The following is a 12,414-nucleotide window of genomic DNA, read 5'->3' on the forward strand; positions in this document are numbered from 1 at the left end:
TTGCTGGCCCATCTTCCACCCACTTCCCAACACAATGGGAACAGCCTGCACACCCACGGTGGGTCTCTGGTCCTGTTTTGGAGGAAGCAGAGTAAACCCCGTGTGCATATTGGGGTGTCTGTTTCTTAGTGTCAGTCTACTGGGGCAGCCTGAGTGATGGAACCAGGACACTCCTCTCTGACTCGCCCTCCCAGGAATGCCCTGCAGGCAGAAGCAGCATAGAGTTAAAGCTGTTAGGAAACAATTAGGCCAAAATTACTGGCTTCAAGATGTACAGTAGAGCACCCTGGGGGGTGGAGGGATCATTTCCTAGGGAGAAGAGGGGTGTCCCTGGTGAGGGAATAGCACCTCCTGGTGAAGGAGAGCACCAGACAACATGAGCAAATTTGAAAAGACTGTGAAAGGTGGGGTTTTTTTGCTCTGGTTTCTTTCCTTTTGTTAGCTCCTGCCACTCAAGGAAATTTCTGTCATATTATTGGCTGGACACAAACTTAAGGGGCAGACAGCAGCTCAGGGACTAAATCCCAGAGTTAACACATGAAAAGGTACAGTATACAACAAAAGATTACAAGACAAACAAGGAAACAGATATGATAGCCCTTTAAAAGGAACAAGATAAAAACCCAGAAACCATCAGTGAAGAAGACCAGACTTTGGACATACCAGAAAAAGACTCTTAAAAAAACATGGAGAAAGAACTAAAGGAGCCCAGGAAAATGATGTATGAACATTATGACAATCTCAATAAAGAGCTAGAAACCTTAAAAAAAAAAAAAAACTCCACAGAAATACTGGAGATGAAGACTACAATAACTGAAATTTAAAATTCCCTAAAGGGTTGCAGCAGCAGATTGGAGCAGACAGAAGAAAGAAACAGTGAACAATTGAAGTGATTCAAGATGAGGAGCAGAAAGAAAAAATAATGAAAAAAGCTAACAGAGCCCAAGAGACCCATGGGATTCCATCAAGCATACCAATATATGCATTAAGGGAATCCCAGAAGGAGAAGAAACAGAGGGGCAGAAGGAAAATTCAAATAAATAATGGTATAAAACTTGCCAAGTGTAATGAAAGACATGAATATACACATTCTAGAAACCCAGTGAACTCCAAAGGGAATGAACTTGACGACCACCATGTCCAGACACATAGCACTCAAATCATCAAATTCCAAGGACAAGGAGAGAGTTCTGAAAGCTGCAAGAGAAAAGCAACGTGTTATATACAGAGAGAGCCTCGGTAAGACCAAGCAGTGATTTCTCATGAGAAACCATGAAGGTGAGAAGGCAGGGGAGTGAAATATTTAAAGTGCTGAGAGAAGACAATTGCCAACCAAGAATGCTACATCCAGTGAGACTATCTTTCAAAACTGAGGGAGAGATTAAGACCTACTCAGATACACAAAAGCTGAGGGAGTCCGTCACCACTAGAAGGGCCCTACATGCAACGCTAATGGGAGTCCTTCAGATAGAAAGAAAAGGACCCTCGACAGTGGATCAAAGCAGCATAAAGACATGGACCTCCAGTGAAGGTAACCACATGGGTTATTATAAGTGCAATACTATTGTATTGTATTATTAGGTACGTAACTCCACTTTTTACTTCTTACAGGTTCTAAAACTGTAAGTGCATAGAAAATGATAAATCTCTGGTTTGGGACATACAAAGTGTAAAGATATTGTTTGTAACGAATACAACAAAAAAGTGAGGTATGAGAACAGTGTATGTATCTGCTATTGAAGATAAGTTAGTATCAAATCAAATATGATTGTTATAGATTCAGGAAGTTAAATTTAAATTCAGAGAAACCACAAAGAAAATATCTGAAAAACATACAAAAGGAAATGAGAGGGGAATCAACATGGCATACTACAAAAAAATGAAATAAATACGAAAATGGGCATTAATGGAAGAATTGTGGGATAAAAAATAGTATAAGAATTACAAAGACCACATAGCAGAAAGTCCTGCATTATCAGTGGTTACTTTAAGTGTAAATGAATTAAACTCTCTAGTCAAAAGGCAGAGATTGGCAGAGTGGATAGAAAAAGTGTGACCCAACTCTATGCTGTTTGCAAGAGGTTCACTGTCAAGTCAGATACAAATAGGTTCAAAGTGAAAAGATGGGGAAACAAAGCCATTCCATGTAAAGAGCAACCAAAAGTGACCTGGGGTAGCTATATGAATATCAGATAAAATAGACTTTAAGTCAAAAGCTGTTAAAAGGTCACTACATGCTAATAAAGGGATCAATTCAACAAGGAGACATAACAATTATAAATATATAAGCACCTAATGGCAGAGCCCCAAATATATGAAGCAAATACTGACACATTTGAAAGGAGAAATAGATGGTTCTACATTACTAGAAGGAGACTTGAAAACACCACTTTTAATAATGGATAGATCAATAAGAAAATAGAAGACTTGAATGATACTGTGAACCAACTACGCCTAACAGGCATTTATAGAACACTTCAACCAACAGTAGCAGAATGCACATTCTTCTTGAGTGCACATGGATCATTCTCCAGGACAGACCAGAGGTTAAGTCACAAAACAAGTCTCAATAAATTTAAAAATATTCAGATCATACAGTGCATCTTCTTTGACCACAGCAGAGTGAAGCAAGAAATCAATAAAAAAAGGACTCAAAAATTCATGAATATGTGGAAATTAAACAGCACACTCTGAAACAACCAATGGGTCAAGGACGAAATCACAAGGGAAATTAGGAACAAACTTGAGGAAAATTAAAACAAAAACACAACATACCAATTCTTAAAGGATGCAGCAAAGGCAGTGCTGTGACAGAAATTTATAGCTCTGAATGTTGACATCAGAAAAGAAGAAAGATCTCAAATCAGAGACCTAACCTCCCAACTAGATCTAGAAAAAGAAGAGCAAACTAAACCCAAATTGAGCAGAAGGAAGGAAGTAACAAAGATTATAGTATAATTGAAATAGAGAATTAAAAAAACAATGGAGAAAATCAACAAAACCAAAAGTTGGTTACTTTTAAAGATCGATGAAATCATAAACCTTTAGCTAGACTGACAAAATAATAGAGAGGAAGCAAATAAATAAAATAAGAAATGACGGGGGGGACATTACTATAGATAGACCCCACAGGAATTAAAAGGGCTATGAGAGGATACTATGAATAGCTGTACACCAACAAATTAGAAAACCTGGGTGAAATGGACAAATTCTTAAAAACACAAAAACTGCCTGTACTGACTCAAGAAGAAATAGAAGCTCTCAACAGACCAATAACAAGTAGACAGACTAAATCAGTAATCAAAAGCCTCCCAACAAAGAAAAGCCCATGATTAGATGACTTCCCTAGTGAATTTACTGACCATTCCAAGAAGAATTAACACTTGAGTTAGGAGGACATCCTTCCTAACTCATTTTATGAGGCCAACAGCACCCTAATACCAAAGCCAGATAAAGATACCACAAGAAAGGAAAGTTACAGACAAATATTTCCTACGAACATAGAAGTAGAAATCTTCAACCAAATGCTAGCATACCAAATCCAGTAATACATCAGAAGAATTTAACCATGATCAAGAGGAATTCATCCCCAATATGCAAGGGTGGTTCAACATGAGAAAACTTATTAATGCAATACACCACATTAATAGATAGAAGAAAGGGGAAAAACCACATGATCATCTCAATTGATGCAGAAAAGTCATTTGACAAAATCCAGCACCCTCTTGATAGAAAACACTCAGAAAACTAGGACAGATGGAAGCTTCCTCAATGTGATAAAAGGCATATATGAAAAACCCACAGCTAACATCATACTTAAGGATGACAGAGTGAAAGCCTTCCCTCTAAGATCAAGAATAAGACAAGGATGCCCACTGTCACCACTCTTACTCAACATTGTACTGGAAGTGCTAGCCAGAGCAATTAAGCAAGAAAAAGAAGTAAATGCCATCCAAATTGGAAAGGAAGAAGTAAAATTTCCCTATTTGCAGATATGCTCCTATATAGAGAAAATCCACTACAAAGCCAATGGAGCTAGTAAACAGGTTCATCAAAGTGGCATGGTACAAGATGAACTTGCAGAAATTGATAGTGTTCTTGTATACTAGTAATGAACAATCTGAAGAGGAAATCAAGAAAAAATTTCTTTTACAATAGCAATGAAAAGAATCAAATATCTAGGAGTAAATTTAACCAAGAACATAAAGGGCTTATCCTCAGAAAACTATAAGATATTGCTAAAAGTAATTTAAAGTGACCTAAATAAATGGAAGGACATTCAGCATCCATGGACCAGAACCCTAAACATTAAGATGTTAATTTTACCCTAAGCAATTTACAGATTCAACGCAATCGCAATGAGAATTCCAACAGCCTTTTTTGCAGAGGTGTTGAAAAGTCGTTCACCAAATTTACATGGAAGGGTAAGGGGCCCTGAATAGCCAAACACCTTGAGAAAGAATGAAGCTGGAAGACTCACACTTCCTAACTTTAAAACTTATTACAGGAGCCACACCCTGATCAAGATAGCTGAGTGAGACACTTCAGTATTCTGTCGTCCCATAGAAGCTTTGAACAACCAGCAAGAGCTGGCAGAAACTTCTTTCTAACAACTCCAGAAAACAGGGCTGCACTAAGAGGGTAAGTGCTGAATCAAGAAAAAGCCCACTCTTCTTGTACCTCACCAGCTCAGCATGGAGCCAGCCCTCTCTCTCAGCCCAGATCCCTGGTCCTGGTTCCAGAGGGAGCACAGCATATATGTCTGACCAGTCCACTGGTGGTGGCCTGAGGGACTTTCCCAGAACTTTCCCTGCATGTGGCTCACTGAGTTTTCCTTCAGAACATTGTGGGAAAGCCATCAGGTCATGCTACCTGGGGTATGGGTTTGCTGGCTGTAGGACTTAAAGTGCAGTGCCTGAGACCATGAGAAAACTGCTTCCTATGGAAAAGGGAACATTCGTATCTGTGTAAATGGGAATTCCTAGTGCCCCAGGCATAAGCCAAAGACAAGATGCATGTGCAGAAAGGATCAGGGAGGCCCGTTCGCCTTGCCCTGAAGCTATCTCCAGAGTCTTTGTATGGGTAAGTTGTGGAGGAGAGCACTGTACAGATTCATCTGCAGTGATGAGGCAAAGTGTTTTCTTTTTTCCTTCTTCTTTTTTTTTTTTTTTTTTTTAACTATTTTTCTGGACCCTGGCATTCAACAAAAGCTCTGTCATAACACTTCCTGGATACAGGCTTAAGGAAGAGATGCCTCACAGTCTAAATTTCAGCAGTAACACAATAGAGTACTAAAATGTGCAGATTTCAACAAAAGATTGCAAAACATACAGGAAAAAAAAAAAAAAAAAAAAAAAAAAAAAAAAAAACAACCTGATAGCCCAAACAAAGGGGAAGATTAAAGCTTTAGAAGTGATCGGTGAGGTGGATCAGACCTGAGACATTTCAGACAAAAGACTTTATTAAAATATTCCTAAATATTCAAGGAAAACATAGACAAAGAACTAAAGGAAATCAGGGAAAATGATGGATGAGCACAAAGAGAATATTAGTAGAAAGTTGGAACTTATGAAAAGGAACCAAACATAGCTGAAGACCACAGTAACAGAAATTTAAAATTTCATAGAGGGGCTTAACAGGAGATTGGAGCTGGCAGAAGAAAGAATCAGTGAACTTGATGATAACACAATTGACATTATCCATTCTGAGGAACAGAAAGAGGAAAGAATGAAGAAAAGTGAACGGGGCCTGGGGCACCATCAAGCGTTCCAATATACATATTGTGGGAGTCCCAGAAGGAGAAGAAAGAGAGAAAGGGACAGAGAGAATTTTCAAAGAAATAATGGCTGAAAACTTGCCACATTTGATGGAAGGCATGACTCTATACAACGAAGACACTCAACAAACTCCAAGACACTCAACAAACTCCAAATAGGATAAACCCAAATGGACCCACACCGCACCAAGATATAATCAAACTGTTGAATGCCAAAGAGAGAGAGACTTCTGGAAGCTGCAAGAGAGAATCGACCTGTCAGTACCAGGGAGCCTCAATAAGATTAAGTGCCAATTTTTTTTGGAAACCATGGAGGCAGTAAGGCAGTGAGAAGACATTTAAAGTTTTGGGAGTAAAAAAGTTGCCAACTAAGTATTCTGTGTGGTGGCAAAACTGTCTTGAAAATGAGGGAGGAGTTAAGATATTCCTATGTAAATAAAACCTTAAGACTTCGTCACCACCAGACTGGCCCTATAAGAAGTGCTAAAGGGGGTTCTGCAGGTTGGAAGGAGATGACAGTAGACGGTTGACTGAAGTCATATGAAGAAGTAAAGATCTCCAGCAAAGATAATGACATGAGTAAATATGGATACCAGTACTGTCGTGTGTTTTGTTTCTTTGCTTGTTTTTTGTAACTCCACTTTTTACTTCCTAAGGTCTCTAAAAGGCATACATAAAATGTAATGGTAAATCAATGGTTTGGGACTCATGTATGTGAATATTATTTAAAATATATAATTTGTGACAAGAACTACATAAAAGTGAGGGGTGGAGGAGTATAGGGATATAGTTTATGTAGCTATTGAAGTTATTAAATTGGCAACAAATCAAAAGAGATTGTTCTAGATTTAGGAGGTTACATTTACGCCCCTGGTAACCAAAAAGAAAATATCAGAGCACATGCAAACTCATAGAGACAGAAAACATTGTACGGGTAACCAGGGGTGGGGGGCAGGGGCAAGGATGATTTAATGCCAAATGAGCACAGGGTTTCTGTTTTTCTTGAAAGAGAGTTTTCCTGGATTCCCATCGCTGGATGGTCATTATTTTCTCCTAGGACTCTGAAGATACCATTCCTTTCTGTCTTGGAGCTTTGATTGTTATACTCTTGAGAAGTCTGTTGTGTATCTTATTGACATTCTTTTAAGAGCGATCTGTGTGTTCTTGCTGGCTGTTCTTAAGATCCTCTCTTAATCTTTGGTTTGACACAGTTTCACAAACCTTTGGTGTGGTTTTCTTTGTTGTAACCCTTCTTGGTAAATATTGTGCTTCCTGTATCTCTGAGTTCATTTCTCTGAATAGCCTTCAAAATTCAGCTGTTTTGTCTGGCAGTTAGACATATGTTATACCTCTCTGTATTTCCTCCACACCTGGCTGTCTCTCTTCTCAGTCTCTACCTCCCTTGCCATCTGTTCTCTGTGCCAGCTGATTTCTCCAAATCTATCTTCCAGGTCAGCAATTCTTTCCTCAGTGCTTAACTCATCCACTGAAGTTTTTGTTTTGTTTTGTTTGTTAAAAATTATAATTTGTATTTCTTTTTCCCTATCTACTCAGTCAGTTGAGATGGTTTCCTATTGCTTCACTATTTAGGGGGCTTGCATCTCTTATTTCAGATATTTCATCCATAGTTATTTTCAATTCAGGATCTGTAATACTTTGGCTCTGCATCTGTGGTCTTGTTTTCCTTTGTGTTCGGTGGTCTTTGGTTTTGAGTTCATGTATGGCTGATTCTTTCCCCCGGAGAAGATGCTAGGAATTATGGGCTCTCTGCAGACCCGGGGTCCCCTTAACCCTTTCCTTCCAGGATGCTGGGTGCAGGCCTCTTGTTTTCGTCTCCCGCCTGTCAGGACACATCTGTGCTGCCACTCACCACCTTCGCCCCTCAGGCTGGGCCTCATTTTTGCAGGTGCTTAGCGTTTAATGCTCACAGTTCTGGTTTCAACTCATAGATTTGTCATTTATTCATTTATTTGCTGCAGTGAAAGGGAATCGTTGAAGATGGTGCTTTACTGCAGTCCCCTCAGTGTAATAAAAAGTAAAAAACAGGATCCAGCGATTTGTAGAGAAGGCCCTTCCACATAACTTGTCTGCCATGTTGCCAAAAGTGGGAGGGGCTGGATGTACTTGCTAAAAGGAACGAAGACGAAATATGTCATTACTCCTCTGCTTACTAGAATTAATCTTTTTGGAACAAACCCAGCCATTGGATTTTTCCATAATTTGTGTTTTTCCATTTTGAGTAGTAATATGGAGTTTTTTTTATACAACCTCAAATTATTCTGGTTGATAATAATTGTCTGTTTTTCGATGTTCGTCATAGTACTTGCCCAAGTTGGAGTCTGTTTAAACTGGTTGCTTTGCTCTTTCCACCCTGCCCCATACTTACTTTATAGGAATGACAAGTGGCCCAGACCCCCCTTCCACCTTCCGTGGCCTGAGCGTGGGGGCTCGTCTGTCCCTCAGCATTTCAGGCCCCTCCTGTGGGCTCTGGTGTGGCAGGGACCCTGGGCTGGGGGCTGCCCCGGGGGCTTCCTCGTCGCTCGGCCTCCCGTTTGCTGGGCTTCGTGGCCCTTGTAAGCTATGGGGGTTGAAACGCGCTCTTTCTAAAATGCCTGCTGGCTCTAACTCAGCCATCTGGTCATGGTGTGAGCACTGGGCTCTGCTCACTAGAGGGTCCCCAGAAAACAATTTGATTCCCACTGCACTGGGTGCTCACAATGAGTAAGCCAGGACTCTAGCCTGTAGGACCCTTGTCTCTAACAAATTCAGGAGGGGCGTGGGGGGTGCCGTTTATTAGGGGTCACCACCAGGCTTTGGGGAGAGCCACATTTTAAGGCAGGGAGCCCGGGAATGGAGTCCTGGTCTGACCCCTTCCTTGGCTGAGCCCGTGGGCAGGTGAGCCCCGATGGAGGGGGATGGAGCACCACATGGCTGCCCCCACCCCCCACTCTGTCCCCTCCCTTGAAGGGGGCTCTCCAGAGATCCCAGGCAGCACTTGGGTTCCCTTCCCGCTGGCTGGAATGTGGCTCGGGATCCAAATGATGCCAAGGTTTTAACACTAGAAATGGGTTCGCAACCATGAACAGGAATTAGAAACTCTCAAAGAGGAGCATTTGAAAATCATGGCAATCTACTGTATGCATGTTAAATGTGATGCAAGGACAGAATTTTCTCAAGAAGTGTTATATGCATTTAAAGAGTCAAAAATGATGAGTTTCTTGCATTGGAGACACAGATTTGAGAACTGTCCATGTATGTTGGAAGCACTGACTACTCTTTGAAAATGAATGAAGCCCGGGAAGGGGTGAGGAAGTGGGAAGGAAGGACTGTGAACTAGACTTGAAATGTGCCTCCACTGAAGGCCACGTGGAGAGGAGGAGAGCGAGCAGGAACGCTGACCAGAGTTGGGTTGGTAAACAGAGAATGGGTAAGCGCCTTCACCCTCTTGGGCCTGGGGCAGGCATTGCTGATCCCCAAGAACCCACAGTCAGCCTTGGCATCCTCTGCACGGGACTCCAGGCAGCCACTGAGATCTCTCACGGTTGACAAAGGTCAGTCTTCCACCACTGCCTAGAACCGCGGAGCTGAAAGGGCCCATCCAGTCACCTCTGAGAAGCTGAAAGGCCCTCAGGAAAGAGGACCCCCAAAATTGGCTGTTCCGTCTGTGGATAGTTCTGAGGGTGAGGGAATCCTCTGCTTTTGGAGCCCCTGTCAGTGTTTCCATCCAGGGCTGACCCCTCGGGAGCCCCTTTGCCACCGGCTGGAGCTTGGGATGGTCCCAGTGTAAAGCGAGTTCGGCTCTTCTTTCCCTTTAGTTCCAGCAAATGTCACTCATTCTTCTGCTACAGACTTGAGCAGGCAAGCTCGATGACAGACCAGTTGTGCAGAAATGTAACTGGGAGACTGACTAATGGTTGTCATTTTTTTTTTCACTAGAAGAGCCGATAAATCCTAATCAGAGGGAGCTTAGTATGCACCTGTGAAGTTCACAGAGTTTAAAAAACGTGAGCCTGTTTAGTGGAATTCCTAATAAACAATGTCCCGTTCCATCCTAGAATTGCCAAGTTTTCCTTCGGGTCTAACTGTGAGTTATATTGTTCTTCCCTGCCTTACCTAACACTTCACTAGGTCAGTTTTGCATAAAATGCATGAACCAGGCACTGTCTTCCAAGAATTAGTGCTGAAAGTTGTCGCACGGATGGTATTAGGATACAAAAGCCCATAGATCAAAACCTGGACCTTGTAAATTCCACAGCTGTTGATGTCTCAACCCAAGGTATGAGGGCTGGCCAGCCATGGAGAAACCCCTGGGAAGTCACAGCTCATTTTCTAAACGAAAAGCCCAGCAAGCCTCTGGTGTCAGGTGGCGTGTGCTGCACCTGCATAAATTCTGGGATCATTTGTTCCCTAAATTCCAGAGCCTGGTGGATTGGAGTAAAATTGCTGGTAAATCCCTCACTTTCTGATCTCTAATCACAAATTCTCCAGAACTCTGGACCCAAAGAGAATCCGAAGACTCAGAATCCAGGAACCACGAGGATTCCAAGCACAAGGATGCTCGTGTACCCAGCCAGGAAGCCGGCCTCTTCCTCCGTGAAGGAGGTGCCCCTCTTTCATGTTGAGCTCTGACTTGGAGCCAGCTGCCCCTCTCCCCACAGTCCATCCCCGTTCAGCCCCTTCCAGGGATTTCCTGAGTGCCAAGTGAAGTGAAGGGGGGTCAGCCTCAGCAAGACACTGTGGGTCTGGGGGAACCAGCCAGTGTCCAGGCCCTCAGAGCCCGGGACTCACCTATATTGACCACGTGCATTCCAGCGTTTTCCCCAGCCCCAGAACGAGCCCCTATCACAGTAGCGTAGACCCTCAGGGGCCACCTCAGACCTTTGGAAGCTAGTGGAACCCACTGGCCTCTCCTCAGAGAAGCATCACTCGCCCTTTGACGCCGGGCACTCTAATGGGCGAGCCCCTTTGATGGATGTGCCCACTTAGCCTGCCTTCCAGGTGCCGTGCAGAATAAGCCCCACAGATTGGGGGTCCAGCTCATCAGGAGATTCGAGTCCACAAGGGGGCCAGTGCTGCTTTAACAGAGAAGACAATACTGTTATTGTCAGGACACAGAAAGGTTTCCCAGCCTGTTCCCGGGATACTCCATGGCTGTCATGTAGTGAGGCGGCTCCCCAGGCCTGGCTGTGCACTGGGGCTGGCGTGGGGGTCCTGTCCTTGGGAGTGAGTGGGCTCCGGCAGCGGGGGCGGCATCAGGTGGAAGGGGGCTGTGTTTCTCACGAGGGATGAGGCAGGGGTGGCTGTTGCTTCAGTGAGGGGGGAGCCAAGCAACAGGGAGAAGGAGTGACGATGACGATGATGACAAACAGCTTGTCAGGTGGTTGTGACGCAGCTACTTCTGGGACCAGCGTTTGGAATCTGCTCATCAAAGACATGCTGGATCTAAAAATGCAGATCCAGCCTTCTTAATGGTCACTTGTAACCACACATGCTCTTCATCTGTGGCGCCTCCTCTCCTTTGCATCTCTGTGGCAGAGGCAGAGCGGGGCTGAGAATAGACACAAGCCAGCCTCGGCACATCTCCTGTGGGCCAGGCCCTGTGTCGGCCTGGGCCGGAACCTTTCATTTAACTAGTGGAAAGTTCTATAAGGAGAGGGCCTTTTCCTTATGTTGTGGGTGAGGAAATGAGCCTCAGATGTAAAGACTGACATAGCTGGATATAAAGTGTATAAACTGGAGGGCCACTGTCCCTGTTGCAGACCCCTGCCCCCACAGTGGCCTCAAGTCTTGGTGGACACCTTTCCTTACTTCTCTGCTCACCTGGAATCCCACTGGTCTCCCCAGGTGAAGATGACAAGCCTTAAAGTGCTTTCCCACTTGACCAGAGCCTCTGGTATAACAGAACAAAAACCTCTGGCTTATCTGTGGGTCTCCACACAGACACTTGTAAAGAAATTAAAGCTGCACCCCAAGATTAGCACTATTAATTTTCTTTCCCCCCTGCAGATACTGTTGGTTTAGCAGTAAGTTCTTTACCTGGGTTGCTTTGTGTGCACCTGGCACAGAGACGCTAACATCTCACGCTGATTTTCATTTTCTGTTTTCCCCTGAGCATTGATTGAAATCCAGCTAAACCGTGCTGGCTGCAGGAACCAAATCCTGAGTGTGTGGAGGTGTGTGGGTTCAGATCTCTGTGGCTGTGGCTGGCGGCCTTGTGTGTGGCCGGCACCGCAAACGCTGTTGAACCCCGAGGTGCCTTTGTGACAGGACAAGCCGAGGGGGCCGCTGCTTCATTAGAGCTAAACTCTTCGTCCCCACCATTCTGTTTCAGAGCAAGAGGAAAACTTTGAGTTTATCATCGTGTCCCTCACCGGCCAGACATGGCACTTTGAAGCCACCACATATGAAGAGAGGGATGCGTGGGTCCAAGCCATCGAGAGTCAGATCCTGGCCAGCTTACAGTCCTGTGAGAGCAGCAAAAACAAGGTAAGGCCTCGGCAGGCTGCCCCGAAACAGGGAGCCGCCCACCGTTACAAGGAAGTGAAGACCCAGGGGGAGGTCCGAGGGGGGGACTGCCAGGACCAGTTATTCTTTCTGAACCAAAAGCAAAAATAATTGAGATTAAAAACCTTTGTGTC

At 43.8% G+C, this 12,414-nt stretch overlaps 1 protein-coding gene across 1 annotated transcript in view; it reads left to right on the forward strand.

Moving 5' to 3' along the window:
- The window catches only part of AGAP1 (ArfGAP with GTPase domain, ankyrin repeat and PH domain 1), a 434,418-nt gene that overhangs the window by 348,869 nt on the left and 73,135 nt on the right, over positions 1-12,414 (forward strand). Inside the window, 1 exon segment of the mRNA XM_037850014.1 lies at positions 12,108-12,262. Within this exon segment, the coding sequence (XP_037705942.1) occupies positions 12,108-12,262 (155 nt within the window).

The sequence above is a fragment of the Choloepus didactylus genome, chromosome 9 (genome assembly GCF_015220235.1).
Source record: "Choloepus didactylus isolate mChoDid1 chromosome 9, mChoDid1.pri, whole genome shotgun sequence".
NCBI lineage: Eukaryota > Metazoa > Chordata > Mammalia > Pilosa > Megalonychidae > Choloepus > Choloepus didactylus.